Raw genomic sequence first — 12,991 nt, 5'->3', positions numbered from 1 at the left:
TGCCAAGAGGTTTTAAGAACAAATTCTTATTTTCAATAATGGCCTAGGAACAGTGGGGTAACTGCCTTCCTCAGGGGCAGAACAACAGATTTGTAGCTTGTCAGCTCAGGGATTCAATCTTGCAACCTTTCGGATACTAGTCCAATGCTCAAACCACTAGGCTACCTGCCGCCCCTGTTGTACATCATCTATGCCACCCAGTGGAAACTAATACAGTAGTCATATATGAACTGAGAGATTTTAAGGTTGTAGATGAGGTGACTCCGCCTCCCCTGTGGGTATACAGGAAGTCAAAGACCACTGGAAATAGGTCTTATCAGTTTAGTTACGACCAGATAGATGTTGGACTGACTAAGAAGATGGTACGCTATTTAATACCTACTCTCTTGCTTTTCTTGGTGGCAGGTAGCTTAAATTATTTTTTTAAACAGGTTTTTACAGCTATGTTCTGTTATTTTGTTATGACGTGGATATTTGATTTAAATCAAAGTATTTAAACTATGCTTATTAGTGGTTGAAAGATATCAGTTAAAAACAATACTAAAGGTAGCAATAAGAGGGAATAAGCCTGTATCATCTAAAATGTCCTTTGTGTTCCCATTTTACTGATGCACATAATATAATACCTGAATACAACTTTAATTGGTGTGGCATTTATCCTATTGTGTACTTAAAATATGGTGTTTTTTTGATGAATCAAGAAAATGTCCACATTCATTTCTCTTTTTTTAGACAGAGCAATGGTGATTGTCTATTCAGCACTTCAAAAATATCAGTGTTGAAAATTGTAGTCAAAGCTGTTAGAATTTCCTGTCTGTTAACAAAGAGTAAGCTTGGCTCTTCCTGTGTGGTCTGGACTCAGGCCCCTGCCGTGTGAACTCCTCTTAGACTAGGTGGGTGACTTATCAAATGTGTTACTGTGTTTCAGATCTGAAGGCGGAAGTGAAGCCACTGCGAGGGAGAGAAGGGCAGACTGTCACGCTACACACGGGACTTGCCAAACTACAGAGTGACGCAAAGATATTTGGGCTATTTGGGCCAGTCCGTCCAGAGATATTCATTGTTGAGAGTCAGGCCTTCAGAGGAGAAATTATAACTGAGTACAAAGGGAGATTCCAAGGCAGACTACAGCTGGACAGAGAGACTGGATCTCTCACCATCAGAAACCTCACCATCAACGACACTGGACTTTATCAGCTTCAAATCATCAGTGAACAGGTCACCTACCACAATTTCATTTTCACAGTCTACGGTGAGTATGTTTTAGACCAGTTTTCAATCAATATCGAACAAGATCTGTATTCAGAGTTACATTGTTCATGGTAAATCCACAAATTCCCTTTCTTCATTGTTCATGATAAATGTGACCTTTAGTCAATGTTGTGCCCAATAATCACTGTAATAACTGTTGGTCTCCTGGTGTCCCAGCTTCAGTGCCTACTCCTAACATCAGAAACACCCCACATAATCCCTCAGTAAACAGTCGGTTGGTCAGTGGGAGCTGTTCTGTGGTGTGTTCTGTGGTGTGTTCTGTGGCGAACGGGAAAGAGGTAACCTTGTCCTGGTACAGAGGAGAGGAGAAACTGAACAATACAAGTAGTCCCCATCAGGCCGACCTGTCTCTCCCTCTGGAAATTAAAGGAAAAAACAGTGACACCTACAGCTGTGTAGCAACCAACCCTGTCAGTAACCAGACAACCATACTCAGCATTGAGGAGCACTGTCTGCAACATGCAGGTATGTCGACAATCCATAGCATACTGATATTGGATCAATTGATATGCGTAATGTGACTCTCATTGTCTGTGCGTCTCTCTCACTCAGACTCCAGTGACTGTGCCCGGTGCATCACCCTGACTGAGTTGGTGGTGCGATCAGTCCTGTCTGCCCTGGTGGCTGTGGCCACGATCGCTCTGCTGGTTCATCACTTCTGGCACAGAAGAAGCCCTTAGACTCAGACCTGACTCTCTGGGGTATCACTATTTAAAAAACTGTCCATAGTTTTGCATGGACTTGACCAGTGTGATGATATTGCCATTTACATGATGTAAAAAATGTCATGACATAATAATAAGAAAAAACAAACACCCTTACCTTTCATGAACTAACACTTGTACCTGTCTTTTCTTACTAGTACTGACTTTGCTGATAGCTACATGAGGAAAATGTTTTGATTACTATGACTATGATATGTTATGTCTCTTTTAGCTACCTTAAGATAAACGCACAAACTGTAAGTCGCTCTGGATAAGAGCGTCTGCCGAAATTACTCAAATGTGTTTGGAAAAGTAACTATGTACTGGAAACAGTTTTATTACAGAAGTTGTTTTCACTTGCCCACTAATGTCAATTGCTATAGCAAAAGCATAAGGATACCTGTCAAGAATACACAACTTTGCCATAACTGTGAAAAGTATCATGGTGTTTGTTGGTGGACTATTTTGTTTTGTTTTAGGAAAGTGGACATTGCTCTCCTTGTCATAATGCTATCACAGTGTCATTTGTGCTTTCACCCATGGAGATCACACGTCAGACACATAACCGCACTTTAACAGTGGCCTGTTAAAATATAGTTATTCTAAGTCTTTTCAGCAGGAATTAATCTTGTCAGGGACTAACAAGGACATTGAATCAACAGTTTGTTGTATATTCAAATATGTTTTTTTTTAAAACATGACATTACATATAAATTATTAAAATAACAACATTCTCTCAGCATTTGTATTTTGGCACAATGTTAGGCTAGTTAGCCCACTGAGTAGAGCTCCTGGAGCTGTGCAGCAATAGTGCTGTTGTGACGACAACCAGGATCTTTTTTGTTGCGCAATCTGGAGATTGTCATGAGTTTAAAATAGTGTCTAGTGCCTACACTCTGAAAAAAATGATATCTAGAACCTAAAAGGGTTATTCGACTGGCCTCATAGGCAAACCCTTTGAAGAACCCTTTTTGTTTCCATTCCATCCAGGTAGAACTCTTTTGGGTTCCATGTAGAACCCTTTCCACAGAGAGTTCTACATGAAACCCAAAAGGGTTCTAATTGGAACCCAAAGGGCTATTTTTTTTATCTGGCCCCTCACCCCTAGCACCCAGTTTGGCTGATTCAAGTTTCCCTGCTCCTCAGCACAGATAAAAACAAACAACAAACACTTCTATAGATGCCAAATAGACTACAGGGTTTGGTTCCATATGCATTTCCATAGATGAGATGAGAGGTTGCTGTTGTAGTTAAGTAAACATTATCACAAAAAAGACTGTGCCTTGTAAGGGAATAACCGCACACCTCAGTAGTGTGAGAATACAAGAGGCCTCAATATCCAAGTGTTATTGATTGCAAACATTGATAAAAGATGAAGGTAAATTCAATCCATATAAAGCCACATATAAACGTTTGATATAAAACGGTTGAAACTGTAGCTCCACATGGCACCTTCTACGGAGGCAAATGGAATGAAACAGCCAGGGATCCACCTGAATTTTGCATAATAGAAACTCTCATTTTTGTTGCAAAAAGTTTTCAGTTTCGAGGAAACGGTTTCCATCGCTAAACGTTTTGCAACAGTGTCCGACTAATGAATACACTGTCCTAATTAGAGTTCAACTTATGCTATGTTACCTATAACCCTTTATGCTACTATACTAGTTCAATGTTCTAACTAAACTATTTATAACTTTGACCAATTCCCAGAAGTTTGTAAGACCCTGGTTAATGAAGATTTAGACAAAGCCCCCAGTCTGCAATAGATCAATCCTTTAAAAAATGAGAACACAGTAATTTTATAACCCCTCACACACACACACACACACATAATTTCTCATTATCTTCTACAAGCCTAGCCATTCCTAACAGTTACTCCCCCTTACCTATGTTGGGGAGGCCTCTTTCCTGTTATTTGGTTTCAGAGTTATCACAAGTCGACAGTTCAGTTGGCCTTGAATGTCTGAACTATACCCAGCTCATATTGCGAAATAGTAACACAATGGCCTAGTCACACACATTATGGAATTATGACTCTAACACATTTCATACTATTATATGATTTCAGGGTGGAATCCTTTCGTCATTACTTTAAACATATATATTCCTTTTTCAACTATCAAACCCACAGTTGGTGTCACAAAAACCATAAAATCCCACCGGACAGACACTGGTTGAATCAACATTGTTTCAACGTCCTTTGTCAAGTTATTGTGACGTGGAAAATACATTGGATTTGGCAAAAGTAATCAATGTTGTTTTGAGGGGAACATTTAAACCACCGGAGTACACTGAGTTTACAAAACATTAGGGACACCTTCCTATTATTGATTTGCACCCCCCTCAGACCAGCCTCAATTTGTCAGGACATGGACTCCACAAGATGTTGAAAGCATTCCACAGCAATGATGGCCTATCTTGACTCCAATGCTTCCCACAGTTGTGTCAAGTTGACTGAATGTCCTTTGGGCGGTGGACCATTCTTCATACACATGGGAAGCTGTAGACACTCATACAAAGTGCGCTGGAGACACTGGTTTGGTACTGGAAATAATGAATATAAGGTTGAAAAGTGGTGGAATTGCCCTTTAAGGCTATCTTTAAAAAAAAATGTTAATATTTATTCAACTGTTGGTCAATTTCTTCAACAAATGATCAGGTCTATATAATTATCAAACATACATTAGTAATGGAAAGGAAACACAGACTCTTTGTTTAAGTATTAAAATACTCCTTTAGTAATACAATTGCAGACAAAAGTTGGTACAGTGTAGAGGAGTGATTATTTGCTGCATAAAACACATCCTTTGTTCATGTCAAAATGTACATTCTGTTTTCACAGTGGCAGGGACACAGTCTAATGGGTTATTTTTCTTCAATGGGGAAGAAGATGAAATTGAGCGTTGGACTTGTAACCGAAAGGTTGCAAGTTCAAATCCCCGAGCTGACAAGGTACAAATCTGTCGTTCTGCCCCTGAACAGGCAGTTAACCCATTGTTCCTAGGCCGTCATTGAAAATAAGAATTTGATCTTAACTGACTTGCCTAGTTAAATAAAGGTAAAATGAAAATAAATAAATAAAAATGCAGGGTCTGACAGAGTAGGCTACCCAACAGAGTCCTCCTCTTCTGGACTCCCTTACGTGGATACACAGCACCCTGTACAGTGAGCACAAAAACAATTGCGTATTTCAACACTGCTCATACCATACAGTATCAACCATGACAGGAGTACTTTGTCTTTAGGCTACTCAAGAAGTATGTCACTTACCTTTAATATATTTCATTTTCCAGATGCAGCATATTACGATAAATAACGTCAGGCCTATTCCAAGGACTATCACAACGATTGTGATTAGATTAGGATCAGACTCTGTCGAAATAAAAACAGGGAACAAACTGATGAGTCCCAAAACAATATATACACTTTACCCTGTTCCTTCTCATAATTTAATTTGATAGTGTTGCTAAATTGTTCTACTTTTTTGCTTAATTTAATCAATAGCAAAAAAAGAATGTAACTAAATGCTGTCTGTGTGGGCTGTTCCTGTCGATAAATATGACTGTTTTATCTGGTGTCTAGCCCACAGCACTGGAAGAATAGAAGTGACAGGGGATCCAAATAAACGAATTAACCAGTCCAATAACAAAGAAAATGTTGCACATTACCATTAATGACATACCTACAAACTGAAGGCAGAGTGTTTCAATGTTGAGTTTGGTTGTCTGGTTGCTGACTGGGTTGGCAGCCACACAGCTGTAGATATTGTTGTCCTGTAGCTTTATCTCCAGAGGGAGAGACAGGTTGGTGGAGAGGTCAGGGCTGCTGGTCTGGTTGAGTCTCTTCTCTCCTCTGTACCAGGACAGGGTCATGTCTCTCCGGTTCTCCACAGAACACACCACTGAACAGCTCCCCTTCTCTGATGAACTGTCCAGAAAATCACCTTCAGGGATTTTTTTGACTTGAGGAAGTGGTACTGGAGCTGGGATATTAAAATTCAAACAATGTTTTAACACAGATTCATGTAATTAATATTGGTCCTCTGGGTAGGAGGACAACTCTCTCTAGTAACAAAATTGTGGTGAGCACATTCCGTTTTTCATTTATCACTTTGGTGCAATTTTCACAAGTATGTGGTACATTTTCACAACTTTAAGCACAAATCTAAACAGATCAAAACTGCTCAATTCAAAACTAAGCACATTCTCAATTGACTGAGTGCAACAAACAGTCACTTGTTCACTGCACAAAATCACCCTTTCAATTTGCATTCATATTCAAAGTATTTGCTCGTCACAAAGCAATACTTGGTGTGACGTTGACACAGTGGTAGGATTTTAGAGTGAGGAGGCAACAATGCGGATCTAGTTTTTCTTGCCAGACAGGCTTTTAATTTAGAAAGTGAAGAATTATGCCGTTGACTGAACACAACATACAAACAAAAATAACATACAGCTCCTACCTCCTCTGGCATAAACTGATGCCATTATACCCGTAGGCTACACTGAATAAACTATGAGCTCGAACGCACCCACTGTTTGACAGTCAAAACTCGTACCAGGAAATGAACAATAAACAAGGGAATCGTTTAATATTAGTTTTGATATACCTCCACGTTTTAATTGTTATATATGATCACATTATAGTTGTATGTTTCGATAAGTATGCCTAGGCTAAATACATGATCAGACAGAGCATTTTAGGCTTCGGAGCAAAGCACAACATGAGGTTTTGCGCGCACAATCCAATTGTCTGCGTTCGACCACAAAATCTAAACATGGTTATTTTATCTGACAGGTGATCAAAAAACAAGACATCGGATAACATGGCTAACCCCACATTATTACAAGAACATACATGTGATTCGCCTAAACGGTTTCCATTCTCAATGTCTGGTTAGGCCTATTCATAATACGGCTTTAGATTCGGTGACTGAGGACATAATAACAATCGCAACAATGGTGTTGTAAATATCAGAATTGAATTGATACACTATAAGATTATGATTTTAGCTGATGATACTGTAGCAGTTACAGTGACACGTCACAAAAGTTTATATTGTGCAATGTTGCTTGGGGCAGAAATGGCATACAGTACACCACATCAATTCCATTTACTGTAGGCTTCTGTTTTACAATTCATGCCACAATAATCCTATATTTCACTTTTTCTTCTTCGTTTGTACTCTATAAGGAAACTGTTTCTGTAAATCCCCAAAAAATCTCAACATGCTCCAAAATTTTATACAAAAATGGGAAATGTTATTTATCCTCTATTTTTTATTCTATTCAGCACTTCAAAAATATCCGTTTTGAAAATTGTATAATGTATTTTGTGCTATTGGATTAAATGTTACAATAAAATTACTAATTGGTGATCCTGTATCATTCTCTGATATACAGTATTGGTGACTAAATCCAATGTTCATGTTGTTTTCTGAAGAAAACATGATTTTTCATGAATGACTCAGGGTTGAAAGATGTTTTGACCTCAAATGAATCCTAATTCAAAAGTTCTGAACATAAGACAGGGGGCATTACAAGTGTTGTACCAAGAGTTTTGAAAATATACCTTACATCTGAAAAATGTGCCAAAGTGATTAAAAAAACTGCAACAACATGGCTAGCATTATAATATAGCCTATTATATAATCATTTTTATTATTATGTATTATAATACTACTAATAATAATAATATAGTGCCTATAATAAGTATTTTATTGTGCTACAAAATGGGATGGATTGAATTATATATATTTTTTAAATTACCTTCAATTTACTAGGCAAGTCAGTTAAGAACAAATTCTTATTTACAATGACAGCCTACACCGACCATTTCCTGACGACGATGCACCAATTGTGCGCAGCCCTTTGGGACTCCTAATCACGACCGGTTGTGATACAGCCTGGATGAGGTATTGAACATTTCTCTGGTCTGTGTGGTTGAATCGGTGCTTCAAATTCACTACTCAACGGAGGGACCTTCAGATGTTGTATGTAGCTATCAGGTACACAGGAAGGGATAGTCATTCAAAAATCATATTATTATATTATTTCACACAGAGTATGTGATTTGTTAGGCAAATTTTAATCCTGAACTATTTTAGGCTTCTCCTAACAAAGGGGTTTAACATTTTTTACAGAGTTTTCTTTTCACTTTGACATCATGGAGTATTTTGTGTAGATTAATGACAAAACAATCCTATTGGTCTAAATCCATGTCAACCCCACTTTGTAACACAACAAAATGTGAAAAAGTCCACTGGGGATGAACATTATAGACACTGTGTAATGTTTTGTGTCACACCTATTACTGTATGGTATGGGCATTGGGTCCCACTTGAAACCCTGTTATATATAAAAACCAATACTCACCATAGACAGTTAGATAGAATCTCTGAGATGTTTTGTGTGTATTGAAAATGTCTAGCTGATAAACTCCAGAGTTGTTGAGGGTGAGATCTCTGATGCTGAGAGATCCAGTTTCTCTGTCCAGCTGCAGTCTGTCTGGGAATCTTCCTTTGATTTCTGTGATGTTCTCTCCTCTGATGACCTGACTCTCAACTATTGAGGTGTTTGGAATGACTGGACCAAATAACCAAAATATCTTATCAGCCTGTAGTCCAGTTAGTCCAGTGTGTAGAGTGACAGACTGCCACTCTCTCCCTGTCAATGTATTGACTTCAGCATTCACAGCTCCCAACAGATCTGGAATCAAACAAATAAAATATGAATGTGTTGTTCAGTAGCAAAGACAAAGGGCACAAATCATACTGTTTGTGTGTATCAAGGTTATTATAGTTTTGTTTTAATTTGAAATTCAGTTTACCTTAAGTTTGTTTTCAGATCCACTTTACTAGTTTTTATTTAGTTTAAGTTTAATAAAAACATGTATTTTTAGGTTTAATGTTATAGGTTAGGTTTAAAGGTAGACTCAGCAAGATTACGTAGACACCACAAACTAAACTGTAGTACTGGGTCTATTGCCACAACCTAGGGCCCGGTTTCCCAAAAGCAGTAAAAAGTTCATCAGTAGAACCTTCATAGGAACATCTTTAAAATCTCCGAGCTGTTATTCCAAAGCAAACTCTAATAGGCTAGCCTACACATTATGAGGAGACCTGCCTGTAAATTACAGAAGTAACGAATCAAATTAAAGTGTATTTGTCTCGTGCGCCGAATACAACAGGTGTAGAGACCTTACAGTGAAATGCTTACTTACAGGCTGTAACCAGCAGTGCAAAAAGGTATTAGGTGAACAATAGGTAATTAAAGGAATAAGAACAACAGTAAAAAAGACAGTGAAAAATAACAGTAGCGAGGCTATATACAGGCACCGGTTAGTCGGACTGATTGAGGTAGTATGTACATGTAGATATGGTTAAAATTAAAATGACTATGCATATATGATAAACAGAGAGTAGCAGCCATGTAAAAGAGGGGTTGGGAAGGCACACAATGTAAATCGTACGGGTAGCCATTTGATTACCTATTCTGGAGTCGTGTGGCTTGGGGGTAAAAACAAACACCAACACGAAGTACAATTTTTATAGGAATAGCCTACTTACCGATGATGAAAAGTACTGATATTCCCAAATATTGAAGCGTTGTCATTTTATAGTTCTCTATTACTGGGACGTCATAGGTTAGGTCTCTTCACGGCCGCTTTATTTGCTCTACGCTTTCAGGCGGGCGCACCTTTAATAGTTGAAGTTAGGGCAGTTAGGCACCTCCCTCTTTTTTCCTTTTTTTTTTATAGAATGTTCCAGTGTTCATGGTGGCGCTTTCGGGTCACTACTTTCACCTCTTCCTTATATCGGCGGATTCCAGAAAGGGTTCGCTTGGTAATGTTAGTGTATAAGCGCAGAAGTATAGGCTACCCGCAGCTATTCAATAGTTTAGAGCAGCTAGCTAGCCTCTCCATCCGGGTGCTCTGCTGTACCATCTCGTTTGTGTTTCGTCCTTGTTTTTATTACTTGTGACAGTGTGCCAACCTGTGCCATACTCAGTTTGGTCTAGCGGTATTGCGGCGCTGAGGGTTTGTTTTAGTTGTCTGTGAAGACAGCGAGATGACGTAGATGCACAAAGTAAACTGGGTCAATTGCCACAACCTGGTCCCGGTTTCCCAAAAGCCAAAAGAAGTTCATCAGTAGAGCCTTCATAGGAACATCTTTAAATCTCCGAGCTGTTTCCCAAAGCAATCTTTATTATTGTTGCACTTCAAAAAGCTCGTAATCTAACGATGATAACTTCATAGTCGACCACATCTAAAGTTGCCACTCTTTGCAATTGATACATGCCAGCAATGTATAAAAATATGGTTGAAATTAAAACCGAGATGATTCCATGCCATGGTCAATCAATGGAGTTTTCAGAATTACGGCACAAACCGTAAATCTCTTACCAAACTTTGCTTCTGCGCCGTTCAAAGACCGACTACAGATGGATGCTCAGACTGGATCTCTCTCACCATCAGAAACCTCACCATCAACGACACTGGACTTTATCAGCTTCAAATCATCAGTGAACAGGTCACCTACCACAATTTCATTTTCACAGTCGACATGAGTATGTATTTAAATCAAGTCAAGCGACTAGTTTTCAATCAACATCGAACAAGATCTGTATTCAGAATGACATTGTTCATGGTAAACACACACATTCTCTTTCCTTTTGTTCATGATAAATGTGACCTTTAGTCAATGTTGTGCCCAATAATCACTGTAATAACTGTTGGTCTCCTGGTGTCCCAGCTTCAGTGCCTACTCCTAACATCAGAAACACCCCACATAATCCCTCAGTCGACAGTCGGTTGGTCAGTGGGAGCTGTCCTGTGGTGTGTTCTGTGGTGTGTTCTGTGGCGAACGGGAAAGAGGTAACATTGTCCTGGTACAGAGGAGAGAAGAACGGGAAACCCATTCTCCTTCTGAATGGCACACATACATAATCCATATCTGAAGGCTTTAAAAACAACCCTTCTTTAACCTGTCTCCTCACCTTCATCTACACTGATTGAAGTGAATTTAAATAAAGGTTCAATACAAAAATATGTATAAAAAAAACAAGGGATCGAAGCTTTCACCTGGAATCCCCTGGTCAGTCTACAGTATGTCATGGAAAGAGCATGTGTTGTATTCTCAGTGTATGTCATCATGGTAACCAATTTTCAACATAGACAAACCTTGTTTAACATATGTTGATTTTGTACTTTTGAAACGACATCAGATCGTCAACGTTATACTCACTATCAGAAAAAAAAACAATAGGCTGGGCAACAGCTCCTACTGGAGAGTTAATCTATATACAGCTACCCATTTGGTCTCCCATCCAGGGTCTTTTAATTAAACCCATCTTTGATATTTGTCACTGACTATTACCAATGTGCTATTGTGAGAATGATTGAGAGATCTCTTAATAACTAAATAGATACACGGTTGCTTTCGAAGTCATTCCAAAGGATATGTTTAACATAGCAAATGAAACGTAACCATACTTTATTAATCATTTATCAATTATACTATTTAGGCCTTTATAGCATTTGCAAAGCCACCAAAAGCTATATTTTATTATTCGACAAAGGGTCCAACTAAAAATAAAGAATACATATAGGCCTTGGGTTTGAAGCTTTGGTTGATTTATCATTTTAACATAATTGACATGTGGTATTCACGTCTCCATCTCAACCAAAAATTAAGAGTTAGTACTAAATCAAACCAATCAAACATTAAATGCACCTTAAATCAAGTTTGATTTGATTTAGTGCTATTTTTTTACGTAGATTTTTGGTTGAGATGGAGATGTTAATCTGACGCATCAATTATTAATTTGTAGACGAACTGGAATTAAAGCCAGACTAAGACAAAAGATACATCTCCTTCAAAAGTTGATATTTGGTTGCATTGGCAACCAAACACAATTCAATATCACTTTTGCAATACAGTAAATAGCCTATTAACTTGTCGACAAGTTTACAAGTGATATGTTGGATTTACATCTCCAAATAAACCAAAAATGGTCAAATAATAGTTTTGAGCCAGTGGCTCAGATGAAACTATCCTACCATTAGATATATACAGTATATTTAAAATGTTGATATTTGGTCCCGATGTCAACCAAACACAGTTCAATATGACTTTTGTAATTCAGTAAATAGCCAAAAGTTTAAGAGCAATTCCACCACTTTTCAACCTCATTTTCATTTTCTCCATCACAATTCCAGTCTCTACATATGTGAAAATGGTGCATGTATACGTTTTGTGGATTTGTGGTCTAAGGCACTGCATCGCAGTACGAGCTGTGGCACTAAAGATTCTGGGTTTGAATCCTGGCTCTGTCGCAGCCGGCCGCGACCAGGAATCCCATAAGGCGGTGAACAATTGGCCCAGCGTTGTCCGGGTTAGGGGAGTGTTTGGCCATCAGGGATGTCCTTGTCCCATCGCGCTCTAGCGACTCACTCCTGTAGCGGGACGGGTGCAGTGCACACTGACACCATCACCAGGTGTATGCGGTTTCCTCTGACACAGTACTGTGGCTGTCTTCTGGGTTTAGTGGGCATTGTTTCAAGAAGCAGTGCAGCTTGGTTGGGTTGTGTTTATGAGGACGCACGGCTCTCGACCTTCACCTCTCCCGAGTCCGTAAGGGAGTTGAAGCCATGAGACAAGACTAACTACCAATTGGATACCGACAAATGGGGTAAAAAAAATCATATATATATATTTTTTTAAAAAGTTAAAACATTTATAAAACAGTGATTTTCAAACATGAGAATCGCAGTGAAGTGAGGAGCACCACGATGTCACAGAAGCGTTTTTTAACCACAGATCATAGAAGTGCGCTGTAGACACTGGTTTGGTACTGGAAATAATGAATATAAGGTTGAAAAGTGGTGGAATTGTCCATTAAGGCTATCTTTCAAAAAAATAAAAAATATTTATTCAACTGTTGGTCAATTTCTTCAACAAATGATCAGGTCTATATAATTATCAAACATACATTAGTAATGGAAAGGAAACAGAC

The 12,991-nt window shown here is 38.6% G+C and overlaps 2 protein-coding genes across 2 annotated transcripts; one reads left to right on the top strand and one right to left on the bottom strand.

Moving 5' to 3' along the window:
• Positions 1-889: 889 nt before the first annotated feature.
• LOC109900420 (SLAM family member 9) lies at positions 890-2,104 on the top strand. Its single transcript, XM_031836673.1, has 3 exons — positions 890-1,252; positions 1,429-1,737; positions 1,825-2,104. Exons 1-3 carry the CDS (start codon positions 910-912, stop codon positions 1,950-1,952), a joined length of 780 nt encoding a protein of 259 aa, XP_031692533.1. The 5' UTR covers positions 890-909; the 3' UTR covers positions 1,953-2,104.
• A 2,580-nt stretch (positions 2,105-4,684) lies between these two features.
• LOC116376470 (SLAM family member 8-like) lies at positions 4,685-9,652 on the bottom strand. Its single transcript, XM_031836672.1, has 5 exons — positions 9,544-9,652; positions 8,351-8,683; positions 5,659-5,958; positions 5,247-5,348; positions 4,685-5,134 (listed from the first exon to the last, which is right to left on the bottom strand). The coding sequence occupies exons 1-5, from the start codon at positions 9,587-9,589 to the stop codon at positions 5,115-5,117; spliced, it is 801 nt and encodes a 266-aa protein (XP_031692532.1). The 5' UTR covers positions 9,590-9,652; the 3' UTR covers positions 4,685-5,114.
• Positions 9,653-12,991: the final 3,339 nt, after the last annotated feature.

This window comes from Oncorhynchus kisutch, linkage group LG12 (assembly GCF_002021735.2).
Source record: "Oncorhynchus kisutch isolate 150728-3 linkage group LG12, Okis_V2, whole genome shotgun sequence".
NCBI classification, from domain to species: Eukaryota; Metazoa; Chordata; class Actinopteri; order Salmoniformes; family Salmonidae; genus Oncorhynchus; species Oncorhynchus kisutch.
Note: the sequence above shows the minus strand (reverse complement) of the source record. Positions and strands in the feature narration are given on the sequence as shown.